Genomic DNA, 15,040 nt, shown 5'->3' with positions numbered 1-15,040 from the left:
AAAATTCATACTAATATTGTAATTGAATCAAGGAGAATAAATCCAGGAGAGGTTAGTCTAACATGTCAATAAAGATGTACCTCTGAGTAAAAATAAAAGTAAGAAATTGTATTTGTGGAAAGTGAAAGCAGACCCTCCACCCCCCCCCCCCCCCCCCCCCCTCCCTGTAACCCCGTCACCTATTTAATAAATGCCCACGCGCATAATATCCGTTTAACCGTCCATGGTTGCAACCGTACGTCGAGAAGCCCGGAACTTTGGCAAGTTCAACCTACCGTTATTTACTGATTTTCCTGAACAAATGAAGATCTGTGTACAGTAAGCTGCTGAACATATATTCCGCTTAGAATAGACATTTGGTCCAAAACTTAACTGTTATTAGCCGCAGCTGCCGGCTAAGTTAGCTCTACGTAGCCGAAAAAGCTAACGTGACTAACGTTTGTTAACGTCCGCAATAGAGGGGAGAGCATTGTGACTTGGAGGAAGGAAGGAAGGAAACTTGATAAGCAGGATCACCGCGTACTGCTGGTTGTGCAAAGCTAGCACACTTTCAGACCACTAGCGTCTTACTGTGACGCGTTCAGAAAAGGTGATCAAGTCTAAGTACACGGTGTGATATTTCACACTGCTTAGCTTATTAGGTATGCTGATTTACAAACGTGTTAGCAACGCGTCGCTTGGCTAGTTTGCGGTTTCCTAGAGCTAGTCCGTTAGCAACAAACTTCTGAAAAAGTTGCTAATTCAGTTTGGCTTTTTGACTATCATAGGAAATATAAGAAGATCGGAGTATTTTTTCTGAACAAACCCCGTCTGAATCGCGTCAGCACCAAGGGAACCTAGTAACAGGACTCATGGCATCGGACGTGAAAGAAAGTGAAGCGATGTTGAAGGGTGTAAGTGATACAAGTTTGAACAATAGCAACCCGGATTGTGTCACACCCAGCAGGACTGATGGGGATTTGGGAAACAGGCAGACAACTAGTCTCGCGTCTTCCGGAGTGTCGAGAAAGGAGGGTGGCCAGGATTTACAGGGTAGCTCAGCCTCAGCGTTGGAAAATTGCGAAAAATCTCGTCGAGAAAATGTGACCAAAACAAGAAGAACAACGCCAGGAAAAGTGCAAAAACAGTCTGGAGGAGGAAGCTCTGCCCCGGTTAGCCTTCCCAAGGCGTATTCACCGCCAGGAGCATCAGGAAGGTGTGTATTTTGGGGATTTATTTAGGTGATTAAACTGTTAACAAGTGTGTAATTTCACATCGCACCAGAATTTAAATCAAAATAACTAGTATGCATCTTTTTAAACGTTTTGGGAAGTTTGTGTTTGTTTTTACTTTTAAAAAAAAAAAAAAAAAGCTAGAAATTCTTAAGTGCCAGTTTATCTGTCAGGTGTCTTGAAAGAAAACATTTCCGTCAGGGCTCAGATCCCCTTTTAACCGTACCGATTTTTAATCATTCTGCATGTTTGTTCCTACATGAACTTCCCCTTATTCTCGCCATTGAAAATGTAACAAAAATAGAGAAATTATTTAGAAAGTAAGAAAACATAAACTCCTAAAGGCCTAAAGAATTCTCAGCATGATTTAAATTCTCAAAGACATAAGTTCAGCTCATGCAATTTATAACAAGCTGTATTCAAATTACTACTCAAAAGTTGAATGGAATTAACGAAACAAATCACTTTCTCAAATTACAATTTACAGCAAAATATTTATAGTGGAATCCATTGTACTTCTCAGTTCATCAAGTTTATTTCTCAGAAGGAGCAGAAAGTACAGAAGTAATTTCTATGCAGTTTAAAATCATGCAAACTTAAAAACTTGCTTACTCAATATAAACAATGTTCACAGCTAAAAGTCAATAGAAATAAATTGATGAGAAGCATTGGAGCTCCATCTGGTGATATAGGCTTGCAAATGATGTGTTTTTACAGTTTTTCTTAGTAATTTCAAATGCTTCTTCTTTTGTAAGACCTCCCAATACTGTGAAAGTGTATGAAATCACCCCAAACATTTCCCCACGTATTTTGCTCCCATTTAAAAATTATTGCTTTAAATATAATTTCAAGTCCCGTCCATATACACATGCATTTTCACTGAACTTCTACTACAGTTAAATCATAAGAATGCCATACTTTAGCAGAAATTATTCCAAACGATGAGATACAGTTTGGATGAGATTCCCAACTGTATCTTTTCATATGTTGGGGTTGAAATTCTGTCTCAAAAAGCTTGTCGATTCCAGATGAATCAACAGCGAATGTAATCAGGTCTAGATGGGTTTATGCTGATGTTTATTAGGGTGGTAACCTACACCTGCTGGGGTCCTGAGACCAGACTGCTTTTAGCAGCGTTTTTATAGCACATTAGTTATATTTAAGCATGCAATAAAAATAAATTTGACAATGACTTTATTTTTGGGAAAACTAGTTTTTGTTTGTTTTGTTTGAGGAATTCTTTAATCTCCCCTGGCAACTATTCATAACAAATCACAGTTGGTGTTTTGAAGAATCTAAATAGCATAAAACAAGTCAGTGAGACTTTGACCAGTTCATATAGTTTAGTTTTTATATGCATTTCGTTCTAATGCTGAAAAAGCTCTCTATAAATTCTTGCAACAGAATAAAGGTTTCCTAAATATTAAAGTGTGTTTTAAAGAATTTTTTTTAAGTGCTTCTTCTTTGTTTCCTTAATTATCCTTCCAGTTTCTGATTTCTGCTGGTACCATATGCAAACTCCTATTATACATCTGTTAACAATTCATTTTACGTGTATGAATTTTACATGTTAAGATGAACCTAAAGGATTGAGCTGACCAGAAAATTATGAGATTTTACATGTGTGGGAACAATAAAAACTGTAAGAATGGTTGAGGTCATTCCTAGTCTACAGTTATCATTGTTTACAATATTTAAAATTCACCACAGCTTTGTACTCACATCACCCTTGGAAGAAATCAGCACACATTTAAGAAAATAAAATGCCAGATGTTCTTTGTGGGGAAATAGACAGGTATTGGATTTCTAATAAAATCACAAAAACAGCACTTTAGTGTGTTTGACATCTCACACAGACATCTTCACAGTTTAACTTCACCTTTACATTTCCATATAAATAGACATTGTGTGGTGGCTTTATGTAAGCTCAGTGTTATGATTCAAGGTGGTTTTTTAACTTTCTTCTTTTTTGCAGTTTAGCTTCCTTATTTTGCTGAAGTAGCTTACTATTAGTCTTTCCACTTGGTCTGCAGTTTTCCTTTAAAGGAAGCAATTTTTTTTTTGCCTATTTCAGCTGTTAGGTTATGTAGAGATTATTGCCATTTCGAATCAGACGCCTAAATGGGTTTATTCTGACATTAAATTCAAAATCTGTGGAATTTCTGTATAAGCACAAATGCATTGTTATAGCCTACTAAAGGGGGCTCTGTGTAACAGCAATACAGATTCCACATTTATCATTAGTTAGGCGTATGGCTTATAAACTAAGCTCTTAGTGGAAGCTGGTAAGCTTTCAAACGGCAAAATACCTGATTAGGAGACCAGTTACAAGCTGAAGCTTTTGACTTAATGCTTAAACAAGGGACTAAAAGTGTATTGTATGGTAATTAGCCTAACAATGCGTCACATACGAGTATTACGATGCTTTCTCGTGAATATTTAATGCTGTGAATATGTATTTGATACATGTATTACTTACTTTATATCAAATACATACCCAAAGCTTTAGGACCCTCCTGAATTAAACAGGTCTTATAATTAACCTACCTATGCCCAGCAATAATTACTTAAATTTAGATTTTCAACTGTGTTATGCTTATTATGCATAGTAGGGAATCAGTTTAACACATCAATTCAGTTTAAAAGGAAGCTATACAATGTAGATCTTCAAACTCGCTAATTTTTTTGAGACTATCAGCAGAGACGGCTGTCGGTGAACTTGAGGAAGGAAGGAAGTTTAATTTACCTTAGACTCCAGTAAAGGCTAAATTAGTCCCAGTGTACTTGATGAATTGATTTTATCTTCAGTGCACCAGTGTCTTTAAAAACAGGCTCTGAGTGTCTGACTCAGTAACCCCAAAATGAATGGCGCTGTGGTGTTTTGGCAAATGAGTTCAACTTTAAGGCTTCCTGGCTAATCCCATTAAGACTGTATGCATCACCTTTAAAAGAAATAACCAATTATGTGTTTACATTTTACAGATAATCTGTGGTGGCTTGCTCTTGAACTTTGCCCATTTTATTCTACAAACGTTCTGTTTTTAGCAATTAGATTCAGTTAACTATGAAATGTTGAATTCTTGTTTGTGTCCCCCCTCCTGCTCCACAAGCAGCTTGGAGCGGCAAGAGTCAGTCGCCACTACAGAAGCTCGTCTGAGAATGGAAGGAGTTGAGCTGAAGGAAGAGTGGCAAGATGAAGACTTCCCACGGTACTGAGATGCCCAGATGCAATATAACTCAGTATAACATGTCTTATGCAGAGACGCTTTTGCCCACATTATGGGCAAAAATGTGAAAATCATAAAGTACTGAAGTTAAGATTATTAACTTATTTTTCATCAGGCCCCTCCCAGAGGAAGAGGATCTTGATGAGTTTTTTTCTGGAACCTCTGAAGAGAGAGACCCTGGTAATCATAACACAGTAATGCACTTCATATTACTGTACAAATAAAAAAACAAATCTGAACTCTTTAGAATGTTATTTCAGATTTTTTTCTGAATCTTAAAGTTAAATCCTTGAGGACTCTTGAGTCTTACTTTGACTTTTTTTTGGTATTTTTTTTCTCAGCAATATAATTCCTTATCATTGCGTTAAAAATGAATAATTTAGTCTATTTTAAAGAGGCTGCACATGTAATAGAACTACTAACAGTTATTATCTATCCCAGGTTATGGAGAGAACCAAAGCAAGAAGGCCAAGAAAAAACTCTCTGCTCCAGACATGAGTTTGACTCTGGACCGCAGCGAAGGATCTCTCCTCTCTGATGAGTTGGAGGAAATTACAGATCTGGACCTGGACGACATGGAGACGCCCTCAGACAACAGCAATGAATTTGAATGGGAAGGTAAAAACCACTGTGATGGTCTTATTATTGATTCCTGTAACACTGATTGTTTTACTTTGCCTTACTAACAGAATAGCAAAGTAAATCCAGTAAACATAGTGATGGAAAAATGATAAATTCTTGGGAACATGCATGTAGGGCTGGGCGGTAAATCGATTTTATCGATTGAATTTTCAGTTTTTTGAAGATTTCATTTTTGAAAACTGAGTTTTCCCCCTCTTTGATTTTCATAGTTCAGAGTGATGTCAGCCCAGCCAGGGCCTACCAGCTTGGTTGTCAAGTGTGTTTCACAGCTTTCATTTATTTGAACTTTGAATTCAGGTCATCTCACAGAAGGAATAATAGAAATAAAAACCAGGTTTTTAAAATACTTTTGTATCTTTCCTTTAAGAAAAAGCAAGAAAATAATTAACTAAAATTGAATTTCTTCTGAAAAAATCTGATTTTATGTACAAGCTTCATCACCCAGCGCCTACATGCATGTGGGATCCTGTTATAAGAAGCTAGACTTCAGTTTAGAAATGAGAAGCTGCCTGGTCTTGTTTTACTAAACGTGGCCTATAAACATTGTCCTTTTTAGGGGTTTTTTGGTAGCTTACCTCCTCAACTTTGTTTAAAATGCTGTTTGTTGTTCTTGTTCCCACATTGCTGCATTCCTCTTTCTCACTTGGAAGAGTTGTTTCCTATGTCTGCCTGGAAACAGGCTGCAGTCCAACAGCAGGTTTTTCTCTTCTTGTGGTAAGAGTTCTTGGACAGACTTCATTTATTTTTTACAAACCACAAGTCAATCAAATCCTTCATCCCAATCATCTCTTCACTTGTTTGAATATATTTTCTCCCACATGTTATATTTCTTTCTTTTGTTTTGATCTTTTTTTTATTTTTTTTATTTAAAATGTTCATTTTCTAAGGTACTAATGACAGTTTATCACTTCAGAAATGGTTTATTTTCAATATATTCACTATTTTACGGTTTTTCTCTTTTTAAGAGCTTGCATTTGATTGTAAATAAATCCTGTAGATAGTACAATGGAAATAGCTCTCTTACTGGAAAATATGGACCAGATAAGGAGAATACAAACCAATACTGAAATCTTAAATTTGGTGTATATTGCAGCTGTGCTTACAGTATAAACATTCCCATATAAGTGTTTCAGTTGAATTTATTTGTGTTGTTTGACTTTGATCATCCAAATACTTGTTTTGATGTTGGAACACTGTGCAGCAATAGATGTACAAAATACACGCAGAAGTTCCTAGGGTATTTCTTGGGAGAACAATTCAGTGCAACCAGGTGTTTACATACGTTTATATTGGAATAATTTTTTTCGCACTGTCTGAAATTAAATCAGACAGAACAGGTTTGTCACGATAACTTGCTGGACAATAAATTGTCCCACAAGTTATTGCAATAATGTTTTGAGTTACAAGTAATATAATGTTTATGGCATAAAAATGCAAGCACACCCTCTCAAACATCGATACACTTTCATTTTTAAAGAACATTTAAGCCTGTAACTTGGTTAGGGAATTTTTTTAGATTTTCGCAACCAAAACTTTAGTAAAGGTTTTGGTTGTTTTAGTAAAGCAACCAAAACAACACATAAAATGGGATACCAAAGTCTGAATAAAAAAAAAAAAAAAGGTTTGATATTTCTGAAACTGACCTCTCAGTAGTTTGTAGTAATTTTGGCTCATTCCTCCCAACAGAACGGCTGTAACTGAGTCAGGTTTGCAGACAGCTGTGCTACCACACTCCTTATGTCCTTCCCACAAATCTTCCATGAAACTAAGATTACGGCTTTGCTATGGGCCCTCCAAATATCACTTTATAACTATTTTGATGGTAGTGAAAGAAAATCTGTAGTTTGCTTTTCTACAGAGTATGTAAATATCTTACTTTATTTAGAGCTTGTCAGTTTTAGTTGTCATGTGATGTTTTGTATGAATTATGAAAAAAATGCTCTTTTTTTTTTCTTCTTCCTAATGAAAGGCCTGGAAAGAGATAATGAACTGCAGCTGTGATTGTTGGATTTTAATCTGAGAGCAAAGCATGTTAAGATACAGATGATCAACTGGTTGTAATTGGAGCATGAGGAAAATAATCTAAAGATTTGAATGTATATTTGATGAAAAATGCTCTGATTTTAATCACACAAATCATCGGATGGCTTAATTTATTTATTTGCTAAAATATATATATTTAGATTATTATTTTTTTTCCATTCAGATGACCTTCCTAAACCAAAAACCACAGAAATACTACAGAAAACCGTTGATTCAGTCCAGGAATATTCGGCCTCAGAGGAGCGGGAAGAAGGACGACGATGGAGGATTTTCCGTTTTGGAGATCAAGATCACAGAGTGGACATGAAGGCCATTGAACCGTACAAGAAAGTCATCAGCCATGGGGGTCAGTGTAATCTTACTGCCATCCACAAAAGCACAATGACTTGAGTTTGATGGTTTTAGTATTCCAAATTTTCTCACTTTAATAAAAAAACATTTATAAATGTTTGATATGTTGTCTGCAGGTTATTACGGAGATGGTTTGAATGCCATCATTGTGTTTGCTGTTTGCTTCATGCCTGAGAGCGGTCAACCAAACTACAGATACATCATGGATAATTTATTCAAGTAAGAGTCTGTGCGAATCAATTGGGATTTTACTGCCAGCATTTGAAACAATTACTTAACATGTAATTTCTTCTCCAGGTATGTCATTGGCACACTGGAGCTGCTGGTTGCTGAGAATTACATGATTGTGTATTTGAATGGGGCAACGTCTCGGAAAAAGATGCCAGCTGTTAGCTGGCTCAGAAAGTGCTACCAGCAGATTGATCGCAGGTAATTCAGCACAACTCTGAAAAAGACGCTGTTGTCATAAGTAGAATAGATATGGCACCATTTTCGTTTAGTCCAGTTAGGAGGCCATGATTAATTTCAACTTTCTTAACCTCTGATTTGTCTCTTTGTATAGGTTACGGAAAAACCTAAAATCGCTGATAATTGTCCACCCCTCTTGGTTCATTCGTACCCTGCTGGCACTCACAAAACCCTTCATAAGGTTTGTTGCGGGTATAAATATTTGGAAAATTGAAATGATTAAGGCAAAAATATTTGTATTGTGCCATTTCTATTTCCTTCTGCAGCTCCAAGTTTTCTCAGAAAGTCAAGTATGTGTACAGCTTGAAAACCCTTGCTGAACTTGTCCCTATGGAGTACGTGACCATTCCAGAATGTATCAAACAGTGAGTTTTCGACACATGAACGCCGTTTGGTTTAGGTTTCCCAGTTACATTTATAACCATATGAAGGTTATACAGGATAACTGAATACAGGGGAGGGTATGAGCTGCCAAATCTTCAACAGTTGCTTGAAGATGGATAGGGATACCCTCTGCACAAATAATGGTTGTCCTGACAACAGATTGTCTCACCTGAGCTGAGTTTTTACAGCTCCTCCAGCGTTACCATGGGCCTCTTGGCCGCTTCTCTCAATATTGCTCTCCTTCTCCACAACTTTCTCCCTGACTTGTCTGATGTGTTCATTGGTCTTCATGATGCTGTTTGATGAACACTATAAAATAATCCAGCTGTATTTATACTGAGATCAAAGTAGATAAGATTTTGTTTCTGGTAAGTCCTCTTGTGAAGGCAGGAAGGATTTTATTTAGCATTATGGACATGCAGAGCAAACCTTCAACTTTTATTTGTAGAAGAAAATCATGAATTGTTTCCTTTCACTTAAAAATCACAACTTTGTGTTGCTCTGTCACATAGAGCAACAAACTCAACGAAGTTTGTAATCATTGAATGAAAAAAGTGGAAGAAGGCAGCTGTATGTGCACCGCCAATACAAAGTGTTGAATTGCAATTTGTTTGTTCACTACACAACCAGACACAACATCAGCATGTCCTAGTTGCTCAAAGGCGATCTACTGCTTCCAAAGTGTTGAATTTCTGTTTCTTTTTGCTACACTGTTACATTCTTTGTTTGTAGTCATCCCTCACTTTTACACTCTCCTCAGACTTTGAGTAAGACTGTCTAGTTCATTTTTTAAATATGTTGTAAGATATTAAAAAAGATGGAACTAAGCTATGATTAACAGCACTTTTAGCCTGCACTGTCAGTACACAGTTGCCAGTTATCAATATATTTTCTTTTATGTCAACAATTAGCTGGTTCCACTTCAGTTTAAAAACCGGCACTTCGAAGGATTGTTGTCTGATGCAGATCATTGAAAAATCATGTTCTGCAGAAATGTAGATATTTGCTTCAAATTAGAGCAAGCATTTATTTCACAGAATTTTTTAGCACCGGGATTAAATCTAAGCTCTGACAGGTTAGATCCGTCCTAAAGCTTTTTAGATCTAGGGAAATAATAATAATAATAATAATAGAAATATGTTATGTGTATGTATACAATAGGAAAAATATTTGTAAAATATTGTGAATAGATGAAAAGCACGTCGTCTTCATGTTATTTGTCTCCACTCTTTTAAAAAGATACTGCTCAAATCCTCAGAGAATCTCTAAACATTCTGCGCGTTTTGATCTGTTGTTGGTTGTCTAAATTTTCTCTCCTTAAACCAGTTTTCCTGCCCCTCTTAAGGTTTGATGCTGAAAAAAATAGGAAAAGCAATAAAAGGTACTTGCTCTTTGACCAAGGGTCAGTTTCTGCATCCTTTTGTATTTTGTGAAACTAACAATAAATTGATCAGGTAGCTTGCAGAAGCACACCAAGACACCTATTCTCTTAAAGGAAAAACAATTTCCTCTGCAATTCTCAACTGATGTGATTTAAATTCCAAATAAACAGAATGACTGTCTGCTCATTAAAATAGGTGGCTTGGTGAATGTTTAACCAGCTAAATTCTTGTCTGAGCCAGCAATGTAAAGTTAGCAGCATAATTTTATTCTGCATAGTTTTTTCATTTTTTAAATTTACAAATATTGTCAGTCTTTACATTTTGCGTAAGGCTTTTTGTATTTCAGATTATGCTTTTTTTTTTTTACCCAGTTTAGATAGCAATGTAACAACTTTAACCAGTTTATACGAAAATAACTGTGCACAGATTGTCTTGATGTCACACTTACTGGCACTTATTTCTTGTTTTAAAAAAAAAAACGCCCAAAAACCAAACAGGTTTAGAGTTGCTGCCGTTTATATTTGGTAAGTTTTTTTTTTTGTCCAAGTTAGTGCCACAAGGAACTAGTTTGTCCCCGTCATTGTGGTACGTGTGGTTGCACTGTCGCACATTAACCGTGTCCTCACATGGTTGTCAGTAAGTGGCCCTCACTGAACGACCAGCTTGTTCACGCTCACAGCTTTCTGCATGACTCACTCCCTGCACTCCTGCTCCCCACTGATGTTTTGGTAAATAGATCGTTTGTCAGCTTTCCTCTTGCACTCGGAAATGTACTGCTTTTTCCTGATAAGTGATTAATGTTCAGCAGCTGCTGTGATTACTATAATTGATTGAAAAGTATAACATTTAACTGTGAAGGACAGAGGAGTTTTCAGTTTATAACCAGTTAAAACAAAAGTTCTTGTGAGGAGTTGCACATTCCAAACTTCTTGACATTAAGATTAACAGAGGCTCCAGTCAGTTCATTCTTTTTAACCTAGAAATATTAAGGACTTGTGCACATTTCTCCAATTCCTTAATTTTCCGTTACTTTGAAAATGACCACCTCTATCAAAAAACTTGCAGCTTTGTTCTGTTTTTATTTGGAGTGAAATTGTGAGAACAAGTCCAAATCTGAATCAGCAGGTCAGACCTCAACCGAAATTGGCCTGATCGATAAAATAACAGCTAAACTTCATTAGAAACGCATAAAGTGCATTGATTTGATTTACCGCACTTTTCAATAAGCTGGAAGATGGATATCCAGTAATTGCACATATTGGTCCTTAAAGGACACTTGTGTTCTCAAAGGAAATTAAAAACATTGTCATGTACTACCTGATGTTGACTTTCTAGGTGAACTGAAATGTCAATTTTTTAGTAAAAGGTATGTATGATTTGAACATTTTCTAAATGTGAATATTTGGGTCAAGCAAAAAAAAAAAAAAAATCAATTGACTAGCAACAGCCTAAAATGTGTTTTTGAAAGCCTAAACTGGTTTGATCCACCACTTTGTAACAAGTGGCACAAAATATTGAATTTTAAAACAAAGATCTCAGTGGACTCTTTGACTTATTTTGTAAAAAAATATTAACTTTTTTTTTTTTTACTGATTTTGTTAAGAAATTAGACAGGATGTTTATTTTTCTTACATTCATCCCAGTCTGAACACATTTCAGGGTGTGATTCTGAAAAAAGATCTATTTTTTAGAGGTCATTGTTGTAAGCTGATCCTGATTGATTGCATCAATGCCTCCCCGGTCTCACAGCTGTCTTCTGACTTCTGAATGTTTCTGCAGAGTTGACCAGGAAATATTCGGGAAAGTGGAGATGGCTGCTGCTGCTGTTCCTGAGTGACCACTTCACAGCGCCTCATGGGGAGGAGTCTCAATCTCTAACTCCTGTCCTCATGTTTATGTTCTGCTCAAAGTTACAGGAGATTTTTTTTTTTTTTGCACCTAAAGTGCTTTTTTTAATCTATGCTGTTTGTTACATTTTCAGACACTTTGCTGTATTTTTTTCTTGTTTATCAAACAATCTAACCCTTATAACTTTGCCCACATTTGCTGTTCGAAATATTGTATTTTGCTTTTATTTAGTCCCGTATGTTAAGTCAAGCCTGTCTTTGGTTTCTTAGTTAAATCCTCACTATTTAACACTTTGTTACAAGTGGTTGCTGCATGTTCTGCTTTGTTACATTGAAATATATATTTATATACAAGGTGTTAAAGGAGAGAAATTTAATATATTTTTATGAACTGATTTTTAAACTGCAATTTATAGGTGTCAAACTCACAGAGTGGCATTTTATGTAAAGTGTTGGCAGCACCTTTTCCACTGTTCATTGCTGATGTTCTGTTAAAATTTCACCTGGGGAAAATAAAGTTTAATTTTGTTGCCCCTCACTGGGATGTGCTTCTGGTTGTTGGAAAGAGAATCTGAAACAAATTAGATTAAATATCCGTGTATACCGGGTTTGTGGAAAATCGAGAAGTACATTTGTCATAAAAGGTGTTACATTTTATTCAGTTATGTCTTGCATATGTACACTTGTTTAATGCTTATTCTGTCAACTTATTACATTCAACCAGTTTCTTGAAGTGGTCAAGAAGCAATCAGAGACCGTGTTAATCATACATTATCCACATTTAGCTCATAAAGATTATAATAGGGTTTTTCCTAAAAACAGGTTTTAACTTGCTAACAATCTGTCCAAGCCCCAATTATGATTAATATATAAAGTAAGAAGGCAATGGTGTGGTTACCTTCTTGTGCCCAGCTCACATGCTAGCTTATTAAATCAGCTTTGCAAACTGTATTAAAGGCGTTTTTTATAATTCATGTAGGACTTAAATGTAACTATTAGAAGAAAAAAATGTTCATAAAAACTATTCATCCATAGTTGTGGTATTCCAAAAATGTTTACCACTTTGGAGATTCTTGTAGTTATTACCACAAATTAAATCCACAGAAAGTACAGATTTTATTGAAATCAAAGATTTAGAACATTGTATAAGAAACAAAATACCATTCTGACACAATAATTAAAGAAAAACAAAGTACACCTGTTCGCTGCTAGTAAGCTAGCAGCAGGAAGCAATTGCATTTTATTTGCCTACACGAAAGACAAATTTGCATGTCAAACACATTACAGATAATATTACAACTGTAATAAAATGTGTTATTTTAACAGTAAAAAAGAAAAGTAACATACTTTTTATTTTTGACATTTCACTGATAATACCGACCTTGTATGTTTACTCGGGGGGTCATTGCCTTGTGAGAATCTTAAACCAGCTTATACCCGTCAGATGTTCTATTGCAATAAGGTAAGAAGCTTCTCAAACATTACCTGCTCCATTTGGAAAGAAAAAAACTACATTTTAGTTTCTACAAGAGATTTGGATTTTGCAGAGAGCCCAGGGGGTCATAACCCAAAGCTTTGAAATGCAGAACTGACTCCAAACACCTGATGGAAATGTCATCAACTTCTGGGTCGAACTTATTTGCAAATAGGTGCTGCTGTCTCAGAAGCCACAGGAGATCGCCGGTGCCGTACACACACACCGCTCTCCTGTAGGCCCCCGTACATGGATAGTACGGAGCTCCTTTGTTCACGTCTCCTGTTAAATAAGACCACTTGACAACTCGGGCGAGAGCCATCATGTCCGACGTGTCATATTTGCCGTTTGAGGGCATTGATCCAGGAACAGAGGACATCCTCTGCAGGGTGGCCCACATGTGCTCGTCTGGACTGTATGTGTCTTTTTCCCACTCCATGAATTTCTGAATCTCTCCGTTCCCGTTCTGCATCAGGTATTTCACAAAGGCCCTTGAGACCACAAAGTAGGCGTTTCCTGAGAACATTGGGCTGCTGATGGGTGGCGGGCTTTTTCTCACGTCTGTTCTGATGATCCTGTTGGTGACATTGTGCTGGTACTGCCAGCGAGCTTTCTTGGAGGCACTGGTGGCTTCAGTTTCCAAGCTGTTCCTCCCATTAAGGACTTTCAGAGCCTTCACCATCTCCCTGTTGGTTTTAATGGGAAAGTCTGTCCCACAGGTATTCAAAAGGTATCTCCACTGAACTTCAGAGTGCAGCAGATCTTTCATGCAGTTCAGATCTGCCTGTACTCTGGACCATGAAGCATACACAACACTTTCTAATTTACTGGCTACAAAAACATTGGGAAAGCAGGAAACTATTTTCTTCACAGCCTTGTGAAAAGACAGGGAAGACTTCAGGTCAATATGGACACAGTAGATGTTCTGTGGAGCATAAATAGATTGTAAGAGTCGTTCAAACATCTCAATCTTCTCGTGTATCACTATGGAGTATGCAATGGGAAAATTTAGTTCCTCCTCACTTAAAGGCACTGAAATGAAACCTCTATTCTCAATGTAAGCTGCACAATCTTTTGTTGCATTAATGTAGAAATCCTCAGAAAGAGTTGTTTTCCTTCTCCTGGATGCTAGAAGCTCTTTTATTTCAGCCTTGGTACCCTCTACAGCTCCAGCGATGATGGCTAAACAGGCAGGCAGGTCAGCGAAAAACTGATCCGGGATATGAAATTGAGAGGACGAACTTCTATCAATGGCGGTTTCCCAAAAAGCAAAGGAAAGGAACAAACAAGCCAGGCTGAGAGAAAAAAAAAAAGTCCACCTTGTCCAGAGTTTTGTGTTAGTCATTTCTTTGCTCAGAGGCGACAGGGCAGGTAAGCTCTCATCAATGCAGTTTCCAGTTTGAAGGAGATGCTGCAGTATTTAATCATCCCTTTGTGGAGGTGTGTCCGTTAAGATGTGAAAGGTACATGTTCATGATTAAACATGAACAAGGATGTTCATGTTTAATTATGAACATCCTTGTTCATGATTAAACCTTAGACAAAATAAACATGACAACATGAGCATCCCTGTTCATGTTTAATCATGAACATCCTTGTTCATGATTAAACAGTACTGCATTGCTTCTGAGAATGTAGAATTTTTAAGGAAGTTTATGTGTATTTTTTGTAGTTGTCTAAGGAGTGCTAGAACACTCCTTAGACAACTAAGGACGTTCAGTTTCCCAGATACTCCTTTTTAATGATAATTATAAAAAGAAAATACATTTGCACAAATATGAAGGTAGTTTTTCAGTCACTGCTCACATGTTTTACTAACAGTGTGCATCGTATAGATACAGGTACTTTGTATAATCTCACAACTAAATTACAAAGAAAAAGAATACCATCGCAACAGTTCTGGCCAGATTTTTACATGCAATCTTCAAGGACAAAATGTTTTATTAATTGTTGCATTTAATAATTGCTTTTCCAGGGTGGAATTATTCTACAACATAAAATTTCAGTGATT

At 36.6% G+C, this 15,040-nt stretch overlaps 2 protein-coding genes across 6 annotated transcripts; one reads left to right on the top strand and one right to left on the bottom strand.

Annotated features, from left to right (window-relative positions):
• The first annotated feature begins 200 nt into the window (after positions 1-200).
• Positions 201-12,093, top strand: bnip2 (BCL2 interacting protein 2). 5 transcript variants are annotated; one of them, XM_028038680.1, is made up of 12 exons: positions 201-1,195; positions 4,322-4,420; positions 4,554-4,618; positions 4,880-5,056; positions 7,287-7,469; positions 7,591-7,693; positions 7,772-7,903; positions 8,037-8,123; positions 8,209-8,307; positions 9,672-9,707; positions 10,206-10,232; positions 11,488-12,093. In XM_028038680.1, coding segments are annotated over exons 1-12 (1,353 nt in total). In that variant the 5' UTR covers positions 201-851; the 3' UTR covers positions 11,489-12,093. The 5 variants fall into 5 exon arrangements, with proteins under 5 accessions (XP_027894481.1, XP_027894473.1, XP_027894464.1 ...); XM_028038672.1 differs by lacking the exon at positions 10,206-10,232 and having other exon boundaries at positions 4,325-4,420; XM_028038663.1 differs by lacking the exon at positions 10,206-10,232.
• Positions 11,712-14,926, bottom strand: gcnt3 (glucosaminyl (N-acetyl) transferase 3, mucin type). The gene has a single exon (XM_028038707.1). The coding sequence runs from the start codon at positions 14,372-14,374 to the stop codon at positions 13,079-13,081; it is 1,296 nt and encodes a 431-aa protein (XP_027894508.1). The 5' UTR covers positions 14,375-14,926; the 3' UTR covers positions 11,712-13,078.
• Between the last annotated feature and the right edge of the window lie 114 nt (positions 14,927-15,040).

Source organism: Xiphophorus couchianus, chromosome 2, assembly GCF_001444195.1.
Source record: "Xiphophorus couchianus chromosome 2, X_couchianus-1.0, whole genome shotgun sequence".
NCBI lineage: Eukaryota > Metazoa > Chordata > Actinopteri > Cyprinodontiformes > Poeciliidae > Xiphophorus > Xiphophorus couchianus.
This window is presented reverse-complemented; position numbering and strand designations above follow the sequence as displayed.